General features: G+C 38.8%; 1 protein-coding gene across 2 annotated transcripts in view; it reads right to left on the reverse strand.

Annotated features, from left to right (window-relative positions):
- The window catches only part of sema3h (sema domain, immunoglobulin domain (Ig), short basic domain, secreted, (semaphorin) 3H), a 70,175-nt gene that overhangs the window by 31,453 nt on the left and 14,825 nt on the right, over positions 1-23,897 (reverse strand). For both annotated transcript variants that reach the window (XM_015061021.1, XM_015061020.1), the window contains exon 2: positions 3,106-3,260. In XM_015061021.1, the coding sequence (XP_014916507.1) occupies positions 3,106-3,162 (57 nt within the window). In that variant the 5' untranslated portion in view covers positions 3,163-3,260. The remainder of the gene's footprint in view (positions 1-3,105; positions 3,261-23,897) is intronic.

Here is a 23,897-nt window from a genome sequence, read left to right on the forward strand (position 1 = left end):
GACATGACTAATCTAACTATTTCCCTGACTCAGTCATTCCCTCAGAGACCAGAGTCGTGAGGCTGAGATAGAAGTGATATGACCATGAAAACTGCTAAAGCTGCTCTGAAAAAGTACAAGGAGCAAACAGTTTCTCAGAAAAATCACAATCCATCAACCTCCAAGATCTATAAATGCTAATGAATACTTTAAAAGGCGCATGATCTGGCATTTATTAATTGGTGGTCCAAGCAGAAAGTCACCACTCCATGGAAAAAAAACAAAAACAAAATAGTGACACACAGTCAAATAAAGCCATTACTGAAAATACTGCTGGTTTTAGGAAACAATTTTAGAATGTCCCGTAATCGTTCCCCGATGCAGTCATCCCCGCAGAGCCCGCTGCGGAGCCGAGATGATCAGATTAGATTAGTGACCGCACTCGGCCTAATCTCCAGTACCACACACTGACAGGAACACGGACCACCGCTGGAAGAGTACCACCAGGTGAAGGCTGTGGTTAATGGGAATTTATCCTGCTGTGGAAAGCATGCTGGCTGTCATCTTAAACCACATGCAGGAAGAGTGAAGGGCTAGTAAATCAACAGCAAAAAGGAAGGAAAAAAAAAGCAAAACAAAAAAAGATGGAAAAGTGTTGAAAATGTCAAAAGTTCTGCTGCGAAACCAGAGAAGGAGCAACGATGAAAGGAGAAATTTGAAAACAAAAAGCCACAGAAACGCAACCCAACCCATGGTGACCTCTCTCTGGGTGATGGTGGCTGCCAGCTGTAGGCTCTCAGAAAGAGAATGCCCTGAGTGTCATGTGTGGTGGTTGCGAGGTGGTGAGGAGAGATGCAGAGGCCCAGGTTGTGATAAAGATGACGATAGATTTAATGAAGAAAGCTCAACAGTCCAGTCAGGACTGAGCTTTCTTTAATGAAAGAGAGAGTTAGCACACAGCTAATTACCGGTAGGAACTGAAAAACTAAGGACTGAAAAAGAGAGCTAAACCCAACACAGGACTTTACAGTTCAACTGTGATGGCAGGCAGACAAACGACATACGTTTGACAAGGATCCGACAAGAGACAGAGACAACAGGAGGACTTAAATACACAGGGAGGGTAATCAGGTAACTAGACACACCTGGGAAGCAATCAACGGGAAGATGCAGAGAGAGAGACTCAGGACAGAAACCCTTAAAAATAAATACACAGAAACACGGATCATGACACTGAGGTTTTTTCTTTTCTTTTTTTTCTTTTATTTTTTAACTGTAGCCTCATCAAAGTCTCTGAAGGCGATAGTTAAAGTTCGGCACGCTGCCCTGGGATGAACTGGGGACAGTAGATATGCCAGAATCACTTCTTTCAAGAGTTTCCAATGTAACCACGCAGTGTTTAAAAGTTTGGACAAAAAAAAAAAAAGTGAACATAGCACTGTGAATATTAACAGCATAAGAGGGGAAAATAACTGCACAAGATATGAAATGGTATAAACAAATTATAAATACTGTATGTGAAAATGCAAAGCGTAGAAAGCCCGCATGAAGCTAAGTCATGAGTTAAAATTATCTTTCCTTTCACTGGCAGAGAGCCGGGCACAGTGGGTGGCTGGCTGGAAGAACCGGTGTGTCCGTCCGTCTCAGAAGCTGTTCGTCTGCTCGCCTACCTGTTTGTCCCCCTGACGGCTTTGCGTGCGCGTCTGACTGATGAGGATATTGATTTGATCCGACAGATCACGGTTATGAAAAGGCAGCGCTGTCGCTGTCCTTGCTGTGACCCTGAACTCAGCCAGCCATTAACGTGTTTGTCTGGCCGTTTGGATGTGGTGTGAAACATCAGGGTGGCGAATGCTGGTTGCTTTATTTCCTTCCTGTAGACAGTTTCCTCCCATATGTACATCTCCATGAATATGAGACCTGCTCAACTGATTTTGAATTTGATGTTGTTTGTGTGAGAGTGTAACAAATATCCACATCAGTGTTTGGTGAGTTTTGTTGCACCAGTGCCTGCAGCATGGGAACGAGATCATCTGGGGTTGTTTTTTTTTAAAGTCTACACTTCTTGCCGGAGGGATCCTCTCCACACCATCACTGATTTTACACAAAACTGAGACTTTCTAATGCATTTGTGTGTTTTGTCCGTTTTGTCCATATGAATTTTTTAAATAACAAAACCTTAGTTTAAAAATACAAAAAAAAAACCTTAGGCCGAGGTAGATTCCAAGTAACAAATTGTCTAACTCAGATAAAAGATCAGCTGACTGAAAGTTCCCATTTTGTTCAATGCTAGTTAAACAGAGGCAATGATTATCGAACAAACATACTTAGACTTTTCTTCTCAATTCTCTCCATCAAGTCCAGTTTATGCAACTTGTCAGTAACTTCTGATCCCGACTCAAATCTGGACTCTCGTGGAAAATCTTCTTTATGTTCTGGAATTTTACAAAACTCAGACCTGTCGTGCCATCCGCCGCACTAAAACACGTTTTAATGCATTTGTTTCTTTACCTTTACTATTGTATTACATTGTTTAGTAGACTCTAATAGAAAGCTGTAGACAGCTTTTAATTGTTTATACGAGTTCAAAAGTAACACTGAAATATGAATCCTCCAACAAAAAGCAGTGGGATGATCAGGCTCTGATACATTACATGCTTTCATGTTGTTTTACAAAAGAGATGAAGAAGGTTTTGGAAAAATTAACAATCAATTCTTCTGTTTTGTTTACTCTTTTCATAATTTTTTCCACTCCTCCCCAGAAACAGTTAAAGAAGATGAAAATTATCCTTCCCCTGCTATGACTCTCTTTATGTTGCTTAATGAAACATATTTCAATAAAGAATAAGTAACTAGAAATGAAGGTCCAGAGAACGATTTGTGTTGCTGTAAGTTGCTTACAGGCGTCAGGACAGATAAGGGATCCTGATGGGATATAAGTGAGAAAGGTGTGACTTTGCTCTTAAATTGTCAGTGATTACCTCAATCAAGTTATCAGATTCGTAAATCTGCCGTTATTTGACACAATTTCGGGTGAAAACAGTTTATATTTATGCCCATACGCACACACATTGAATGGTTATCTTCCTTTGGTTTATTGGTATGTGTGCGTCTTCCACTTCATACCTTCCGCGGGTTCTGCGTGATGTCATCCAGACTCGTAGAGAGAAGATTATCTTTCATGGCCACATATAGACGCCTCCTGTCCTCATCAGGCAGCAGGGAGTGGAGGTCTCCTGCTTCCAAAGGCAGCGTCAGCAGACGGCCATTTTGAATGAGCTCTGCAGTGGAGAAGAAGAAGAGAAACACATGACATAAATATAACACATAACATAAGACCAAGCGTAAGCAGAGAAGGCTGAAACTTCAGCAAATGCACCAGAAAATGTGAAATTAGTGCTCAACACTTTGGCTGCAAGGCCCCAAAAGGTCAAAGGTCCAGAAAGAGGGATGCTATTCTGGACTTTTAAAGTTATTATATCTTGTTCAAGTTTATCTTTAAGATAACTCAGTATTTATTAGCCTATTTGATCAATCCAGGTAGCTTTTAAATCATGTTTAAGCATCAGAAAATGTCTCCAAAGCTCAGAGTGAATTACCAAAACTAAGCATAAAGACTGGGAAAGAAAGACCTCCGCAGACCAGCTGCTACCAACCAGAAACTCTAAAAACTGATGTTTTTCTGGTCGAGGAACGCACCATGCCAGAAAGTGAACTGGTCCCACCAACCACAACCCTCTTTAGTGTGGAAGCTAACAGAAGGAACCCTCAATGTTAGCTATTTTTATGTCGGCGAGATCTTTAAAATGAAACTGCAGCAAGCATAAACGGTGTGAGACAGGAAACTACTTTCTACTTTTAAACAGTGAGAGGATAACGTGAGGGGTGAATGTTTTGTAGTAAAACTGCATTGTTGTTTTAAAACAAGGTTTTATAATCTCTATGGGCTTAAACACAGAATGTTGTTTTCAGTTAGTATAATTGTACTCATGCCATTTGCCATAATCCCCCATCTACTGTCAATGACATTAAAATGTCTGTAATCATGTTCTTATTTTAAAATGATATAAATAATATATTACAACAATTCTGCTTTTCACATACACCTCTAGTGTAATATAGTTTATGAATCACTGCATCAAATAAGGAAGGCTAGAAAGCAATACTATTAATTAATGAGGTTAATTCATAGAATCTTTTACTAATTAGTAATTATTTTTTTTAAATTTGTGTAATCTAAAAATGAACATCGTCACGTCAAAGATGTACATCTGTATTAAATGATAAAAAGTATTTTGTATTAGTTAAGTTTCAACTCTAGTATGAATGAAACAAAATATAGTAGAAAACACAAGATTTATAAAACAAAATTAAAAGTGGGGAGAAAACTGTGTCAACAACAACAACAACCAGCTTTGACGCAAAATATTGTTTTACTAGTGATCAGATAAGCAGACAGACAAACTTTCCCACACCTGCAGTTTCTATGAGATGTTCATCTCTTGGTTGTTTTTTTGTTCTGCTTCATCTGGACTCTCACACTAAACAAAAAAGTTGAAATGCATGTTATATGAACACACACTTACATCTTGATATGCTGTACTTGTGCTTCAGACAGGCTGTGGGATAACAAGGGATTCTGAAATGACTAATGATGAATGTACTGATTGCATTTTTTCTAAAATGATTACTCTGTCGCACTATGTAAGCTATGAGAACTATGATGAGGAAGATTGTTGGATATCTGAGTAAGGACGCAAATAGTGCGCCGGTCTGTTTTGTGCGTGAACCATCAAAAGAGCCAAGCGTCCTTCAGTGGTTTAGAGTTGGCGTCAAACAGCAAAGAGGCATCGGCTTTATAACAGTGGCAGACGGGGCTTCACACACTGGCAGCTCCTAATAGTACGCTGAAGTACACAGAGTTTTTGAAACACATTTGCCTTATAAAAAAAAAAACTGGATGACATTGTCGCGCTGCGTTGGTAAATTACACTGAACATGTTCCCCTGATGTCATCCTTGCCATTTAAATCCAAAGAAACGCGTTAGGACCGCGATCCCAGGCCAAGTGTTTAAGTCAGACGAAAAATGACCATTTATGCTTTTTTGGGCTGCTGCATTTATGCTCCAGCAACTAATTTACATAAATTGCTGCTCAGAGCGCCTAACTGTTTAACTTCATGATTTATCACCCTCCACAGCAGCAGCAAACTCAGCTCCTTTTTATGTTAAAAATTAGGTTTAGTTTTGGTCTCTCCTGACGGTGGGCAGTCGTGTGCTGCCTGTTCCTCTGCGGTGATGGATAACACCTCTGAAACACACCGTTTGTTTCATCGGACTGGTAAATGTGAGCCGACATTGTGCGCTGAAGTGCATCGTGCATAATATAATTGAGTTAATCTCCTTTGATATAGCGCAACAGTTTGAATTTTTGGCACGAGTTGTTTCTGTGAAACGTTGAAGACTCACTGCATTATGCAAGACACTTTCAAATTTGATTTAGGATATAATTCGAGGTTATGAAGAAATTTGTTGTTATGTTTATACAGAGAGGAAGGTTTTTGCTCCAACGATGAAACGGATAAGAAGAGTGCAAAAGATGGAGGAAGTGCTGTATTTAATCAAATAAATACCTCAAACAAGCTGCTCTGTCTGTTCTTTATTTTATTGTGTTGTGCTGCAGTGTATAGCGTTAATGAAAAAAAGATAACGAGGAAAGAACGGATCAGACAGAAGCATAGCTGTCAGAGACAGAAAGAAGTGGGAAGCTGGTGGTGGAAGAGCACAAAGTGATGACACACTGAGAATAACATGCAGGGATGGATACAGACATGGCAAACTGCAGATTGGGGTGGCAGAGAGGTCAGACACAGCAGGAGCATGTTTGCAGTGTCTTAGCTGAGTAGTCGTTTCTTCAGGTGGCAACAAGAACATTTTAATCACCCTAATACCAAACAACCACTATGCATGTGAAAGGCAGGTCTTCGGTTTTCAGTTATGTGTTTGTTAACCAACTTTACCTTGAGAGCTAAAAGACAATGAGGAATACAACCGTCCAAATGCTTACAGAGCGCACAACACTTAAATATAGGTTTTAAAATGTTAAAACTTCAAAGAAGGTGTCTGTGTGTTACATAGTCCTGAACATAATTATTATAACAATAACCTTATCTAACAAAGACAAAAACTTTCTGGCTGCTACGATACATCCTCAGACAGAACCAGATCGCAGAGGCTCTTAACTTTGCAATTAGCTGAAAATGTCCAATGCATTGATGGAAATCTGGTAATCAATGAAACACCGAGCATTTTTAGTTTACTCATACTTTGTGTTTCAACAAAAGCCACTCTTTAATTTGCTAACTCTGCAGACAGTTGTTTGATTACATGTCTTTAGTGTATTTTCAGTGTTTTTCACCACAAATGTGAAAATGGTTCAATATGTTCTGTACATAACACACCAAATTGAAAAAAAGTCTTCCTAATCTGTAAAGACAACTTCAATTTCTAACTCAGGTAATAAGGATTGTAAAGTTGGTATTGGCACCTGAGGACATCGCTTCAGCAACTTGTGCCAGAGACATTGCTTGTGTTTTTTTCTCCATCAAAAGTCCATTTAAAGCTGCTGAATTCATCACAAGGTGTTTTTCTTTTCCTGAGATTATTTCTAGAACGATAACAAAAAAAGAATAAAACCAAAAAAAAAAAAAAAAAGTAAAAAAAGTTGTGATCCCTTAAAGATTCATCAAAATGACAAGTTTTCACAACTGGATCCAATTAAAAGGCTTCATGCCGAGGGCTCATGTGACTTTTCTTTACAGTTTCTGGGTGGCATCGTTTTCACTAAGTGCAAATTTTGACACATTTGAATAGGCAAGATTTAAACCTCTCTGCCTTGTTATGAAAGTAGCAAAGCCTCAAAGAAATGGAACATAAAATTGCTCTCTTGCTGTAAAATCTGTTGTCAAGTTATCAACCTCTAATTTAAAAATATTTATATATCAGAGATTAAAAATACTGACGACTTTTTTAAATGGCTGATCGAAATACTGGTACACCTCATTAGGTCCTATATTTATTAGCTGATGTATTGACATTTTGTGTAGCTGTTGTAATCGCAACACTATTATAAATCACATTAAAAAAAAGGAAGAAGTTACAGACAAACCAGCTGTTGGGTAGGAGCTCTGACTGGTGACATGCTTGTGTCTCCACGCTGACAAAAGTCAGAGTACGCTTTTTGTTTTTTGTTGGGGGGGGGGTTTCATAGTCTGTAAATAGAGATCAAGTTGTTACAGTGACAGGAAAATAACTTGGTGTTACAGAATTATAATTTAAACACGAAGGATTAAGTTTTGCCATATTTTCTCTTATAAAGATGAATCGAGTAGCCCAGGTTTAACCTCATCTCTTTCATTTCTTTTTTTTTTTTTTAAGGAAAGTCACTGAAGTAGCTACTTGTGGCCAGTGTCCTAACTTCGTCTCTTGTCATCCTGGGACAGTGTGATTGTCTCACTGATTATTTGTTTAGCTGTGTTTCCATCCTGTACAAAGCCAATAAGAAAGCCACTGCTGCCATTAACTCGAGGTAAGTTTTCCTTTAACTTACCCAGAGTTAAAGGGTAAGTTAAAGTGTTTCTGTATTTTTGTGTGACTGCTCTGTCTTCTCAAAGCCCCAGTCAGCTGTGGTATGTGGCTGCTTACAGCAAGTTGGATTCAGCTTTTGGTTTCTTCCTGCTAAAACTGACTTCTTTCTGTCCGCATGTTTGCTTTTAGGGAAAGGAGAGCTGTAACGTCTGTGGCTGGGTTTCCATTGACTGTATAAGTGTGCAATTTCACTTTTTGAAAATAAGTTCACTTAACATACCACACCAATTTTGAGAATCTCTTGTTTTTTTGATTAAAGGTTTTGGCATAAGGATGAGGTTGTTCTTTTCTTTTGTTTGTTTTATTTTTTGTAAAACTGCAAAGGAAATACTTTTTTTGCATCAAATGAGTCACATGATCAACAACTTCATATTGCCTCTGATGCAAACCATGAAGAACATAACAGGAAGTAGGTGGAGGATGAATAATGACTTATTGTGTGAACAAACTTATTCATGTGTGATATTAATTGTATTTATTATTTAATAGAAACACAGCAAAGGCCAAAAATTTTGTTTTTTCAACATTAGCAGAACATTGACAAAGTTGTGCGCACATTTGTAATGGGAATTTGGATATAGATATTAAAATGGATATGTTATCAGTTGGTGTTTAAAGCTAAATTTGACTAAACCATTTCATAACTATAATCAAACTTCATGTCATCTAATATGAATGCAAATTACTGGATTGCATTGGATTGATTTTATAATACATTTCTACAATTTGAGGTGGCCCTGTTAGTCTCAAAGTACAATAAGACAAAGTTCACTGTTATGTGGCACAAAATAAGTGGACATAATTGAATTAAATGAATGAATTACTGTATGTTTGGATACAATCAGGAAAGAGTACTGAATATTTTCTCCTTATCCTGGGAAAAGGAGTGCTGGTTAGAGCATTGTGTCTTGCAGTTTCATAAAAACACAAGTTCTTTTATTCCTCCGCCAATAGCTGACAGATTAAAATAGGTCAAACTGAATTAAGAATAATGAAAAACCTTGATTGTTTCTTTGCACTGTTAACTATGACAATGACAAATAAACCCATAGGGGGTGAAAGCCAAGTGGATAACGGGGAGGAGAGGAGGAGAAGGTCAATGGGGAGATGAACAGCTGGAGGGAAAGATGAGAAAAATGGAATGAAAAAGTGACAATGAGATGAAACCGGGCTGATGGGTGAAGACAGCTACGAGATGAGAATGGGAAAAACGTCAAAACAACGGATGATGATGGACAGATGAGAGAGGCAAGGAGAGGGGAGGAGGCAGGAGGAGGCGAACAGACTGAAAGTAATCCTGATGGACGAAATGAATAAATAATGATGGATAATGATGAGGGTGAGGGGAAGAGGAGGGACGAGGAAGAAAACAGGGGGATTGGGCGAGATGGGTCGATACGGGTGGAGGAGGAAATCATGTTTTGACGACACCGAGGGGCAAATGATGGACACAAGGGCGGATTGAGGAAGAAGTGGAGTCAAATGAGAAAGCAGATTTGAGAAGAAAATGGGAAAACCACGTTACAATGAGCAAGAGGGAAAACAGCAGGTAAGAAGACGGAGGGAGGGGAGATTAGCTGAAGGGAGATTAAAAAAATAGGGGAAAAGAAACCTGAACGGAGTGCAAAATTCTCTGATGACAAGGTGGAAAATGACGAGGAAAAAGTGGCAAAGTGAAAAAAGAAGAAAGGAGGGAGCAAAGAAAGAAAGATCGAGGCAGCAGACAGAAATTAGAAGAACCTCAACATGCTGACAGTTGGGTAAAACACACGAGATGGATGAGCAGAAAGAAAATAAGATTAAAAAAAAGAGGAGAGGAAAACATGACTCAATGGAAACCGAGAAATAATCAGCAACAGAGAGACAGCAGGAAAGAAATGGACTTTCAGCCCAAAAGAAAATAGCAGAAACTTATGGTTAGCTCAGCATGAAATCTCACTGGGTTCTTTGTTGTTATTCAGCAAAGCATCAGGGAGGTAAATTGTTTTGTTTCACACTGATCTAGGTCTCATTAATCCAAGAGAGTGCATCAGCAACAAAATAACTTCAACTGATTCAGTTTTTTTTCATTTAGCTTAGATTTGGCTGAACTCAGATACAAATAAAGATGAACTTTTTTCCAATCACTTTAAGAATGAAAGCCTGCCGGGTTTCCAAATGGAGGTTCTGTTGAAATGATAAAGTTCACAATTGCTGAAAAGGAAACATGCTATTTAAAAAAAAAAAAAATCAACAGGGAAGACCACTCTATCCAACTATTCCTGCTTTGGTTTGCTTACATTTAAAATTGTTTTTTAAGATCTTGTAAAGTTAGATGTGCTGAGTTTATAAATCGCTACCAGTCCAAGTCATTTAAGATGTCATATTTACTAATAAGTGAGGTTAAGACAGCAAAGTTGTGCACACTATCTACTGTACGTACAAGAACGTGATTAAATTCACTTAAACACTTACACTCCCTGGCCACTTTATTAGGTATCTTTCTAAGTGGTTAAATTACTTACTTGGTGCCTCAGGAATGTTCAAAAACAGTTCTCCTTTCCAACAGGAAAGTTGATGTACTGCTGGAAATTGTGCTATTTGTTTTTTTTTTTGTCTTTTTCTCAATGTCTCAACTTCGTTGGAATTGGGGTTGAACAAAAAAAGAGCAAAGAAAGCATGAAAATCCCCAAACGTTTGTTGATGTTTTTCCTGACAAGCCCTGCACATGTAGAAATAAGCAAGTGTGCTGAAGGAAAACTCAATCAAAAGTTGTTGAACTTTGTTGCATCAAAGAAGGTTTGTAGTCCTTCAGTTATATTTCAGTCAACACTTGATTATGGCAGTCACGTTGCAGCCGCTCTCTGTGCTGGCTGTCTCTTCACCTCATGAATATTTCAGCAAAAAAGAAAAAAAAGTGATCTAATCTCTTGAAAAAGAAATCTACTTACCTGCTTTGTCACCAACTGTGTTTAGCCAATAAATGTCTTGAATTTCAAACATTCCCAGCTTGCCAGCCTACGTCTGGAGGAAGGAAGTTTCTAAGAGGCTCTTACTTTACAGGATATCAGACCCTGGTGGGGATTCATGCCTTCCTGCTCCTACTCAAGCATCCAGCTCCTCACCAAAATTACTGTGTGCACCTCAGGAGCAGCATGACCTTGTTTCACGCAATATGAGGGGAAAAAAACTCAACTTAATTGAATGTGAAACCACCGCTGTGGTGAGAACGCCAGCAAGATTCTGCATCTGTTATCCTCACAGGTTCCTGTTGGGTCAGACAGGCTGAAACATGTTAATGTCGGGGTTTAATAAATCAGTAGAAAAAGGATGGATCCGTCTCCATGAAGGACGCTGTCATAAACTTGTCAAGAGTTCTTTGTGTAATAATAGAAATCAGATATCACCCTTGAGTCAGGATCACATGCTTTATATTGAGTCAACTCTCGATGTCATTACAACTCTGGCTTGTTTTCTTTATTCTGACACGACAGCATGAGCGCACACAGACAAACCCGGCATATTTAAGCCCATAGGAATGAGCAACTCTTATTTAATATGAAAAACCAAAACAAAACATTGTTTCATCCGCCACAAACACAGAGCGTTCCTCAGTCATGAAACACCAGCTGCACCTACTCCACCCTAGCTCTTGGGACAGTTGCCTTGGATACGGCAACCATGCCAACATAATTTAGGAGGGGGCACGGAGGGGGTGTCTCTTGGCCCTCCACCCACTGCCGCCCCACCTCACACACACTCATACACACACACACAGATGATTGATTTGGCCAACACCTCTGCACAACATTTCTAACAGGGTCGATTGGAATAATGGGGTATTTCTAAGACATCAAAGACATTTGTCAGCAGGGGGCCGGAGGGGCGAGGGTCCCTTGAGGACACACACTTAGACATATTTCCTGATACAACAGAATAATAAACTTTCCCCCATGCTTCTCACTTACATGCAGCCAGGGCCGGATTTACAAGAACGTGGGATGGTGCCCTGGCCACTAAAGGAAAATTATTTTACTAATGCAAATTACAGTACATTATTATTATTATTATTATTATTATTTATTATTAGGTAGATCTATACATAATTCAGAATGAACTGATGATGCTAAATGATGATGGTAGGTTTAATGTGTCACTTGGCCAGTAACTCCATGTTGTTCCCCAAAAAACTTCATAATTTTGAAATACTCGAGTACTGTTTTTATTCATAAAAATCCCAAAATATTATTACAAGTTACCTGGTATGGACCCATGGCTCTTATATAAAAAGCACAATGCCTGCAAAGAATACATTCATAGATAAAAACCTCTGGGCTCCTTCAAAATTGGAGCTACTGCAAACAACATGAAGCATGCAACAGAGCTTACACTTTTTATTTACATTTTTGTAAAGAAAAAAAGATAAGTGGTTTTCAAAACATTTTACAAATAAAAACTCAGAAGGTGTGGCATGCATTTGTATGCAGCCCCCTTTACGCTGATAGCCCTGGGAAGATTCCTTATTAAGATAAAGACTCCAAAATTCAAGATGACCCAGGAATACGTTGTGTGAAGTTATAACAGATCATCCCAACTTATGAATGTGTCATAGAGAACTGTGAAATCCGTTTTCTCAACATAGAAAGAATGCGACACATTCGCAGACCTGTGGATGTATGGAATCACAAGAAGCACACGTAAGGAAAAGCTCTGGTCACATGGCAACACAAGTTGAGCTTTCTGCACTACATGAAAAACTACCTGGGTGTTTGTTGGAAAACCAAGACTGCACAATTAACCTAAACCTGGGGGGAAAAAAAAAAAAAAAAAAAACAGAAGTGGCAGCATGATGCTGTGGGTCGGGTTTCAGGGAAAAGGGGTGGAGCTAAAAACAGAGCAGTCCTTGACGAAAACCTGTTGGAGGCTATCAAAGACTGGGGTGAAAGGTCACCTTCCAACAGGACGACCACCCTAACCATCCAGAGCAGCAATGGACTGGATTAGATCAAAGCATATCTATGAGCTAGAACGGTCCATTCAAAGTCCAGCTCTGAATCAAGTTGAGAATCTGTGGCAAGATTTGAAAATACACACACATTCTTCATCCAGGCCTTAATGAATCTGAGTGACATTAACCGTAGCTGCCAACCTGAAATCCTCTGGCCTACGTAACCCGATGCAGACAGAAGAGATGAGCCTGCTCTCGTTCCAGCCTGCAATAACTTTCCAGATGGAAGTTTTGAGAAAGTGTTCTTAAAGACCAGAGAGCAAAAGTTTCAGAGACAATTTGATGATTTGACTCGCCCACGGGCAATTTCACTCCCCAGCTCTGCAACCTTTTCAGAAACTCTGGATTGGAATTGATTTCTTTCAAAACAACTCGCAGCTCCTATAATGCCTTTGAACAACACTGAGAGATGGAGGAACAATTTGACAGAAAATAGCAAATTGCTATACAGCATACAGAGTAGGGCATTAAAAAAAGGCATGAGAGAAAGTCATCAAATGGCGATTTATACTCTGGGGAAAAAATGCTTTTAAGAGTAAAGAGTGTCGGTAGCTGCCACAGGTATGAAGTTATTTTTCACATGGTTCCTCAGAATAGATCATTTGGACCCACCCTGCAGGTTTTATTGAGTAGTTCTGTAATGACTTCTGAAACGTTCACTAACTTTAGGGCAGCCAGAATACAGACGGTGGTCAATAAAAGTGCTTCAACTTTACATTGCGTGAAATTTCTTATGAGTTCAATAGAAAAACGCAGAAATCTAATTACTCTTGTTTTAACTTTTTCTTATGATTATGATTCATCCTAGTTATTACTATTTGCTACTAATCCTGTTAATAGTCTTGTTGTTGTGAACTGTACGTTTTCTGAAAACATAATACTGTTATTGTCCTTTAAACATCATTATCAGTTTAACTCTGATATGATTATGGACATTTTGGTCCATTTGTTTACATTTTTTTTAGTTGATAAATCAGTTATTTTTGCTGCATTACTGCACTTGGCACAATTTTTAGTAAGAAACATTTTATTTCACAAATTTTGAAATTCAACTTCATATGTTTAAGAGATCAAAAGAAAATTCCAAAAATAATGCTAAATAAAACTTTAATTTTGTTTTTCTCTGCTTACATATCTTAAGCCACTTAGGATCTGTTCAAAACTTTCTATAATTTTGATCACTGTAGCCCTTAAATGCCTGTTTTATTTATGGAAAATACACAAAGATGAGCTGTGTTGCATGTAACAATTTTTGGGCAGCTGGAAAATATTAGCAATCAGTCTTAGATATGTAAAAGATTAGACAAATATTGACTTTAATGCATTAGTAGTTATTTGTAGCACAGTGTTTAAAATGTTCTACAACTTCATTTACTGGCAAAAAAAAATATCCCATCAATCCCATTAATCTTTGTTAAGAACACAATTTATAATCCTACTGATGTTGGAAAATATATATTCATGTGCAAGATGTCAGGGTTTCATCTTGGAGAAAAATAAAACATTTCTTGTTTCAACCAAAAAATTCACCATCATGAGGCAGTACGATGCATATTTATAATTTTAATACTCAATGTCTTTATGTTGTTGAAGTTGATTGGTTACACCGCTGTACTTAGGGCAGTACAATGCATCACAAATGTATTGTAATTAATACTTTCATGACTAATAATGCAAATAATTGGTTGGAATAACAATTATCTGCTGCTATGTTAAATATTAAGGCGAGATAATGCAGAGAAAACGAATTAGCAGGCTGTTATAACTGGGAAGGCAATGGTCAGTTGTGGTCAGGGAAAGCGCAATCTGTTCAAACACTTTAAAGAGTACACACACACACACACACACACACACACACACACATACACACACACGATTGAAAAGCGCAGCAGGCCTTATAAGCATCAAGTTGACAGCAGGGTAGAGAAAGTTCTTGACCTCTGATCAGAGCCAATTGGCCTCTGACTCCTGTCGCTGGGAATCAAAGACGGAAAAGGTTACGGTGTAAAGGAACAGACGTCCTGCGCCATAATCCCACAAGTCTGTGCCTACATGCTAAAACCTGTGCATGAATGGTCCCTTTCTTTCAGTGGATGGCTCTGCCTGTCCACATTTGCCTCTGTAAGTGTGTTGTTTACACCGTGTTCATAGGTGTGTGTTCGGATGAACGTGTGTTTTGTCAGCGGCCACGTATTTTTGTCCATGGTGAACATTAGATTAAAGGCTGCTGGTCATGGGAGCACTGACGGACCTCAATGTGATTAGAGCAAATGTGCGGCTTGTGATGCAGCTGAGGACATTCCTGCACTGCAGAACATTCCCTCTCTCGGACGCTCAGACAAGCAAATGCATCTGTGTGCTGTTAAGCTAGCAAGGCCAAATTAATATTAAGAAAAAAAGACTCAGTTAAGCATTGGAGGTAATTCGTCACGATGCATTTAAGCTTCCTAAGTAGGTGTTAAATAATAGTTTTGACTCATGGACGTTTCACCAAAACTAAATCTGTGAAACCTGCGTAATCAAAACAAGAAAATGTGTCAGCCCTGAAAACTTGCATCAGTCAGATTCCGTGTTGTTAATATATCTCCATAACAAAAGGCACCCCGGGGTGTTTTTGCATTAAAAGATCTGACAATTTCCTCTGAAGAAGCACTTGGCAACAGTTTATCATGACATAATCACCGAGCTCAGGCTGCTTTATTCAATTTGCCACATGGCGTTTCAGTGCAAATAATCACATGCTACATAATGGAGAGACTTGAATCAATAACACTTTAATTTGATTCATTTGGCTAGAGTTGGAGTAGTTATGAAATACAAGAGGAAAACGTATGATAAAACGTAAAGGGAACTGAACAGAAGACAAAGTGAAAGTAGCTTTAAAATTAGCAAGCAGGTGTCTGCTGGCTCTGCTTAGGATGCCTGAAGCATACAGTAGCTCTGCTCTAAGCTACAGCTTCACTTCTCATCTTCTTCCAAGGCCAGTGCCCTACTTGCAATTTTAAAGAGAGCTGTCAGAGAGTTTGAAGGTGTCTTCCTTTTCCTCTGCTCCACTTTTCCATGCAATTACTTTTTTTTTCTTTCTTTTTTTTTTTGCTGCGGATTTGGAGGACGAATCAATGCCCAGCAAGATCCAAGTTTCAAATATTCAAACTCTGGAGAAAAAAAAGTTAAATAAATGTTTACTGGATTAAAAAAAAAGAGAAAAAGAAATCCTAGAAGTACAGCAGAGTCTGGCACAGCAAAATCCACACTGTTATTTGTTATTTTAGACTAGATAAGCCATGCTTACGGCTATTGATGTGTTTGTTTCCTCCAGCTGCTAAAACAGCATCCCTGCAGTCCTGTTTTGATTTTGTTTGTCTTTTTGAATTAAAAATATACCAAGGAATAACAATAAAGATTGTGTTCACATTTTGTCAGACTACAAACAAAAATGTCAACGTATTTTATCGTGTGGAGGAAAACTATCACTGTAAAGACACCATGGTGAAACATGAGGAGGATAGCATAACGTTCTTCATGAAACCTACAGCTAGCGTGGAACACACAGTGAAAGGGTTAAAGTGATTAGAACATGTGGTAGAATGGCCCAGTCAAAGTACAGACTTAGACACAATAAGAAATTATAAAATACTAGAAATATATGCAAACCTTATACAAACACATCCCAAAGGACTTTAAGCTGCACTTGCAGAAACATGTTGGTTCTGCAAAATTTTGATTTAGAACGACTGAAAACAAATACATGCATTCATTTCAGATTTCCACTTGTATAAGAAATACAAAAATATGGATCTTTTCATTTCTCAGTCATGGGCTACTTTGTCTATTATATACAGCATAATCCCCCATGGTCTGTGATTCAAATGTGACAAAAAGAAGCTAATTGAATACCTTTGAATGGTGTCTTATATGTGTGTTTTTTGCTGGGTTTTTTTGTAGATTGAGGCTGATAGATCTGAGCACAGCTGTTGTTGTCAAGGTGAGGCACTCAGCCACGATGCGTGGTCGTCATAAGTTGGGAATGACAGGAAAAAATCCTTTTGGCACACGGTGCGGAGAATGTCAGAGCAGTTTTTCCATGCTGGCATAGCAAGAGCATTTGAGGACAGATGTGACGTCCCAGTCTCCAGGGGCTGGAGTTTATGAATAGTTATTCACTTCAAATAGTTTCCATCTGAAACCTCCTAAGAGCTGCAAAATATTTCAAAAGAAATGAAAAGTAGGTGGCGATGAAATAAACATTATCTCTACCTTTAGACTCCAACTATTATATATTATATTCCTTATTGCGAAGCCTTTTAACGCGCAAACACAAGCTTCCTTTACCATTAATCTGTCCAATTATTCTCCTCCAGCCTAAAGCATTGTCCATGTGAGAGTATTAAGGATCTACACATGTGTGTACCTTTGTTTCTGTGTCTTTGTGAGCATCTGTCTTTGTCAGTCTGTTTGTCTGCTCACTGAGCCCCAGGGAACTTTAGCTGTCTGGTGCAGTGTTCCCAAAGGGAGGACTTTGTTGGCTGCGCCACAAGAGGAGGGTGTCGTTGGAGGGGCAGGAATGAGACGCGGGGGGTGAGGAAACCGGGGCACATTTCCTGTGGAAATGGGGTTATCACTTCACAATTACTGGTGCAATTACAGTGGGAGGCCTGCAGAAGCTTGGGAACAAAGCCTATAGGCACACAGATGGGCACTCGGATGGAGACATGAGCGCACATGCAATCTTGTCGAACACTCGTGTCTATACGAGTGTTCAAAAAAAAGAAGTGGCACTGTTTTGTTAAGTATAAGTGCCCTCATGGTCTGTCTTTCACAGAGTGCCTGAATGTGCTGGAGAAGATTGTCTTGGTGTCTTAACCTCCCGCTGTGACAAGAGTGGCTCAATCCATAATAGTCATTGTGTTTGAGGTCACAATGTCGTTATCTATCCACTGGGACACTGTAAATTTTCCCAGATGCAGGATTAACTGTCTGCTTCGTCCCTCACACGATGCCACATACATGTGCAAATCCAGCCCCTCATTACTGCTCAAGCGCCCTCACTCTCTATGTGGGACCACTTTTTCTCCGGGACCGGGACTCGTTTCTCTCTTTTATTTTTCTAAAAGGTTAGAGTCATCTTTTAACCTGTCAACATCATCACTTTTCTGATGGCTCCCGACCCCAATTTGTGCTCCACAACTTCAGCCAACATAGAAAAATATACACACACAAACAAGCTCTGCTTAATGCGCCGTGCTGCTCCATTTCAGTTCAAATCCTTTAACACGGATACACACACACACACACACACACACACACACACACCAGTACAGAATTACAGGCAAGCACAGACACACTAGGTCTGGACTGCATCACCCACAGAGCAGACCCACGTGGACAGCTTGACCCCCGACCTTTTGACGAATGAGTATTTATCATCATCAAACTGTTGGGTTTAGGTCAACGTGATGCTGCATACACACAATACAGTCTGGCTATTGTTTACATTTAATCTAATTTGTTTTTTGCTGTTTTGTTTTTTTTTGGGGGGAGGGGGTGGAGTTATTCCTTGTTGTCTGACTTGTAGTTCACGTCAGCCCAGCCTGACTCAGAATAATGTTTTCATGCTGGTTCACATAGATGAAATATTTCTATACAATGGTATTTTCATCATACTTAAGCTCATTTATTTGGTTTAAGAACATGAACTCCCAAACTTCCTTTATAATAGTCCAAGTGAACATGTTTGTCATTTTTTTCCTTGTAGGGCAACATCTCTATTTAAATTTAGAAAATTTTAATACACATATTGATCAATTAATCAGGCTGAATGTTAGCAAAATTCACTAATTTTGCAGAAAATGTTTCTGTAGCTCAAACGCATCAGAAAATTGTTTCGGGGGTAAATTCTAGCAGATTCTTATCGTTTACTCAGCTTAAGGCAACATTAGAGTCTTCTGGCTTTTCCCATGAAGCACCACCAATTGGATTGACATTTAGATCAAGTTGTTTGAGAGAAATGTGAAGGTAAGTCATTCAGAGGTGAAATAGTCCCATTTGGTACTTTTACAGGTTTGGGGTTCTCACTTTTCCACCATGAAAAGCAGCCGTCTGCTGGAGGACATTTTGTACCAACCAGATGTCAACATGGAACCTTGGAAACGTTTCATCCAGTTTGACAAATGAACAGTTTCAGCAATTGTCTGAAATCAACTCCTAGTCTGCTGCAAGGAACTGTAGCTTCAATAAGTTCCCAATAACATCACAGCACAAGGTAATTTTGAATTAATTTGGTTTGATAAGAAGTCGTCATTTCTTATGGTTCACAGGAATCAACAGGCCAAAACAGAGAGCAGACTGTAAGTCAAGGTAAGCAGGATATAATGTAAAATCAAAATAACATTTCATACAAATATGACCAAATAGAATACATGTCAACTAAATAATGAGATTTGAGCATCTTTATGATATAAAATGATTAATATATTGGTACAAAACTGAAGGAGGTTGGGACAAAAAGGCAGCTTGTGGGTCCAATATGGAGGTATGATTGACCCAAAGCTTCAACGAGCTTAAAGAGATCATTTTGATTTTTTTTTAAGTGAAGTTATTATTAGCCAGAGTTCCCTCACCTGTTGTAAGAAGATGACAATAACCATAAATAAATAAGAGAATAAATCCTTGGAGTAGTGGAAGACACAAAAATTGATCATCAGTTGTTTCCACTCCTCAGAAAAACTCAAAATGAAAATGTCAATATAGTTGGATTTAAAGTGCAAGTGGGCTTAACTGCTGACTATTTCACAACACACCGTTGTTACATTTGATGCTGTGTTTTTTTTCAGCCAAACAACCTCCAGTTTCCTTTGTGAAGTTACGCTGGTTGAGTCTGTCAGCTGTATCAATCCTCCAGTCCTCTCTAGCTCTGCCAAGTGTAGAGTAAACTCAGACTGTCAGCTGCACAGCATCAAAGATGGTATATTATCTGTCTCTCCAGGTCGTGTTGTTGCTTCAAAAATCCTGGCAGATTCACAATCAGCTGATGAAACTGACAGACCAGTTGTTAGCTTGAATTGTTTCGAGTGTTATTGTAATTTTCCAACAAACTCACATTGCTTTGACAGCTTTCTGCAACAGGTTTGGGAAGTATCATCAAAATGATCCAAGTTAAACTTTTAAAATAAATAATGGAAGCGGTTTTGGGATTAATTGCACTAAAGCTGATCTAAACTTGAACAAAATTTTATTCTACGCAACTGGATATTTACTGACATTTGTTTAGAATTTGTGCTGCAAATGAACTGAATTGAATTGTATTGAACTGAAAAGCATGCTCAATTCATTCCTGTGGGTAAATGAGTCGGGAATGGCTTGTTATGCCACATTAGATTTTGATTCAGTGTGGCAATGTGTCTTTGTTCCTGCTGAACCTGATACTTTATGACTCTGTGGACCCGAGCCAATCGGTCCAGGCCGGCAACTCGCAGAAAAATCACTGCAGTGTTTTCTCCACAGAATTAGTTACTGCAGCACTTTCCTGGAGTTTCCAAATGTCTGCGCTAAGGTAAAAAATAAATAAATAAATGTCTGCAGCTTTCAAATTGTCTCTGGCTTCTGATTCTTGGCTGAACTTCAAAGCATTTAAAATGTAAAGTATTAGTTAGGAAAAGAGGCAATAAAATACCCCAACATTTTACAAATGGGCGCTTTCTGAAAATAGTAGCTGCCCTGTGAAGGTTAGTGGTAGTCGTGATGTCTGCAGTGATTTACAGTCGGCTTTGAGGGTCAGTTTTATGAAGAATCTGTGCTTTAAAGCCAAGCTAGATGATAAAGCTCCCCTATCTGTCACTCTACATCCTCTCATTTTTAAACAGGAAAAGGAAGTCCGACTTTCAGCCTTTTGTGGCACATGTCTGATCTCTCCATCACTGACAAAATAGAGAGGATCAGATTCTTGTGGTTTCTCTTTTTTTAGTACACAATCATGGGAACATCAGCACAGAAGCTATAAAAGGTTAAAAATTCTGGCAGACACTTTTCTGAAATCTCATTTCATGCCAGTGCTTCTTTAATCCATGTGATCCATCAAGCTACTTTCTGTTTTGTTATGGTTTTATTATACTGGGGGGGAGGGGAGCAGCACAGTAAACCCTTCAGTTTTCACATCAGGTCCTGCCTCCCTCAGACTGTACAGACAGATGCTTCTCCCCTTCTGCCCCCCTCTAATAGCTCACGCTGCGAGAGCGCATCTTCAGCAGAAAAATCACCTGCTGTTCGGCACATATGTGAAGAAAAACTGCGCAAAAAAAGGAAAAAAAAAACTTCTTCTTACTTTCCTGTCTTTTTAAGTAAAACCTAAATACCAAAAGCATGAACTAAAAACACACATTCCTACAGACACTTTGAAATGACCCTCAGAGTATTCGCTCCATCTCTGAACACACCCTCATATCCTGCGTCTCCATCTCGCTCTAATCTACAGCTAATGAGGTAAACTAATGGTCAGAGTGAGTCTGACGCTGCTGATCCCATCTGCTTCTGGTTTCTAGCAGGCCGACAAGTCAAGTGTGCCTTTGTGGATTAGAAACGCCAATGCTGCCGGGGTGAAAGGAATGCTGTGAGAAATATACGTCTGCAGGATGCTGAAGAGTGAGGCAATAAAACTTATCTAGATTGTGTTACATTGGACTCTTTTTTTTGTATTTAGTTTTAATTCGGTCTTACTTTGCTTTAAAAGTACCGCAGCATTGAATTCCTTTGGAAATTGAAAACAGCACTTGGATTACATGAGTACAACTTTTTCTCAATTTTCCCAAGTTTGAAAGAAATAATGATAAACACTAAAATCTCTGAGGGAAGCAGAAAGAAATACAGTGAAGTCGGGTCAGATTAGAGTAAATTAATACTTGGGGGAAATTGGTAGAAATTCGACATTGTGATTCTTCAATTACGGACCCCCCGGCTAAAGATGGCTTCAGATATTAGCGTCAGAAATTGTCCCAAGGGTGAATTTAGAGCATGTCCACTGTTGTCGGAGGTTGTTGCCAAAACAAGGTTTTAATTAGACCCCATTAACTGTCTCTATCCATAGAGGGGAGAAACCCACAAGCATCGAGTTTCTCATGAGTGTTTTCAAAGTTTTAATAACTACGTAAAGTTGAGCTGCAGGGATATTTAAAGAGTGCCTCCATCTATTGCAGAAAATTAAGCTTCAGATAGCAGCAGAGCAAAAGCAAAAAGTTTTTTTTTTCCCTACAAACAACACTTCTAGATATGCGACACTTTTTATTTTTGCCTATTTGCGATGCGAGCCACCAGTAAATTAGGACTCCTTCCAGACGACAGGGGCGCCTCTGCTTAAAAATATTCTGAAATGGAGGGTGAAGAATCAGCTGTCGTTTGACTTTAACAGTGGCAAGTGATGTTACTGTCACCACTTGGGTTCCATTAAAATTAATAACAAAGAATATCCGGAGTGTGTGCTAGATGAACGTCCCAGTGAAATCTACATTTCAGCTGCATCCCCAGCCCACAGCCTGGAAAGCACTGGCCTAGATAGGAACAGATCTGAAAGAATGTATGAATAATAGAGTATCTCTTGATTTTAATACTGCTTTGAAAGATTTTGTGCTTTATTACTGAACTACACAAAGAAAACATGAGAGAAAGGTGAAGTTGTGGAAAGTTAGGGAGGATGTGTTACGTGCACCAGGCACTGGAACCTCCCTCATACGAGGGAAATATCATCATCGAGACTGAGGACATAAATAATAAATCTTATAGCAAATACACTGTCTAGTATATATATCCACACCCACTGAACTTTTTTTTCTGTTTTCTCTTTACAACAGCAAACTTTACTATATTTCACAGGGATTGTATGATTTTACGTCAGAAACCAAAACAAAAGTAGTAGAAAGTACGGGAATATGATGTGAATTAGTTTCCAGGCCACCTGGGTGAGTTAATACTTTGCTGAGGCATTTTACATCGTAAAACTTCACTTGTATTAGATCTGGACTTTGACTAGACCATTCTAACATGTTAATAAGATTTGAACTGAATTGATCCCCGCCAGCTCTCTCTGTAGGTTTAGGGTTGCTGTCCTGCTGTGACAAAACTTTGAGACTTTTAAAGCCTTTAGTAGATTTTCTCTCAGTTTTGGCCTCTGCTTATTTACAACTATATTCCCCATCAACTCTGATAAACTTTATGTTGAAGAACATCCTCACAGCATGATGCTGCCATCACTGTGTTTCACCTTGGGGATGGTGTGTTCAGAGTAATGTGCAGTGTTCAAGTTCGCCAAACTCAAAGGCCGGTGTCCTGCACCTGTTGTTTTTCTATTTTAACACATTTGAATTGATTAATAAAGTCATTAGTAGTTTTGTGTTGGTCCATCAGAATAAAATCCATTGAAAGTTTTAGTTGTAATGTGATCAAATTTGATAAATGTTATTAACATACTGCTTTTCCTGCATTTTGCTGCTAACTGTGTTAGCTTAAGGCTGATTATACTCTCTAATTCAGGAAAACAAACATTTGCTCAAAAAATTAAGATATTTGAGAACATATGGGAAATGCAGCTAATATATGTGACCACTGCGTCTATGTGTAACAAAACATAGACGGAAACAGAAAAACCCACATGTGCAAATATGCATCTTCACAGCTATGATTTAATGTACTCCATCTAAAACACCCAAACAACCTGCATGCTAATGTCATTCCCCTGGCTTACATTAAAATGTGGATGTTTGTCCACAAAGAAACAGTGGGGGGAACTTTGCATAACCATTATAACTTGTCAGCAGCTTGGAGGTAAAATCTCTATTCATACCAAAAACAACTTACATGTACTCCCAATAATCTCCTGTGACTGATAAACATAAACGTCTCTGGCAAACCAATTCGTGAAGTGAATCCTGCATGAATAAAACATGACTGAGCCTCTGTGGGAGCTAATAGATTCAAGCTGACTTAATAAAGCAGGCATAGTTTTATTTTCTAACAGTGCAGAAGATTTTATTGCCATGAATTTAAAAGGAGGTGGCAGTGATGATGGAATATTTATATGCATTCGCCGACAAGAGGCACATATAAAACATTTGCATCCTTTTATTTTGCATGCATAAAAACAAGTCTTAAGCACGCTTGCTAGAGTTTAAAAGTAAAAATGTTTTTTTCCTCTGTGTGCAACAGTAGTCTCTTGCGTGGACAAAGGACATGTTTCACAAAACATTTTGCATTAAAATGCCTCTTTTGTCAGTGTGTGTGTGTGTGTGTGTGTGTGTGTG

Source organism: Poecilia latipinna, unplaced genomic scaffold, assembly GCF_001443285.1.
Source record: "Poecilia latipinna isolate Pla-1442-1.1 unplaced genomic scaffold, P_latipinna-1.0 Scaffold1767, whole genome shotgun sequence".
Taxonomy (NCBI): Eukaryota; Metazoa; Chordata; class Actinopteri; order Cyprinodontiformes; family Poeciliidae; genus Poecilia; species Poecilia latipinna.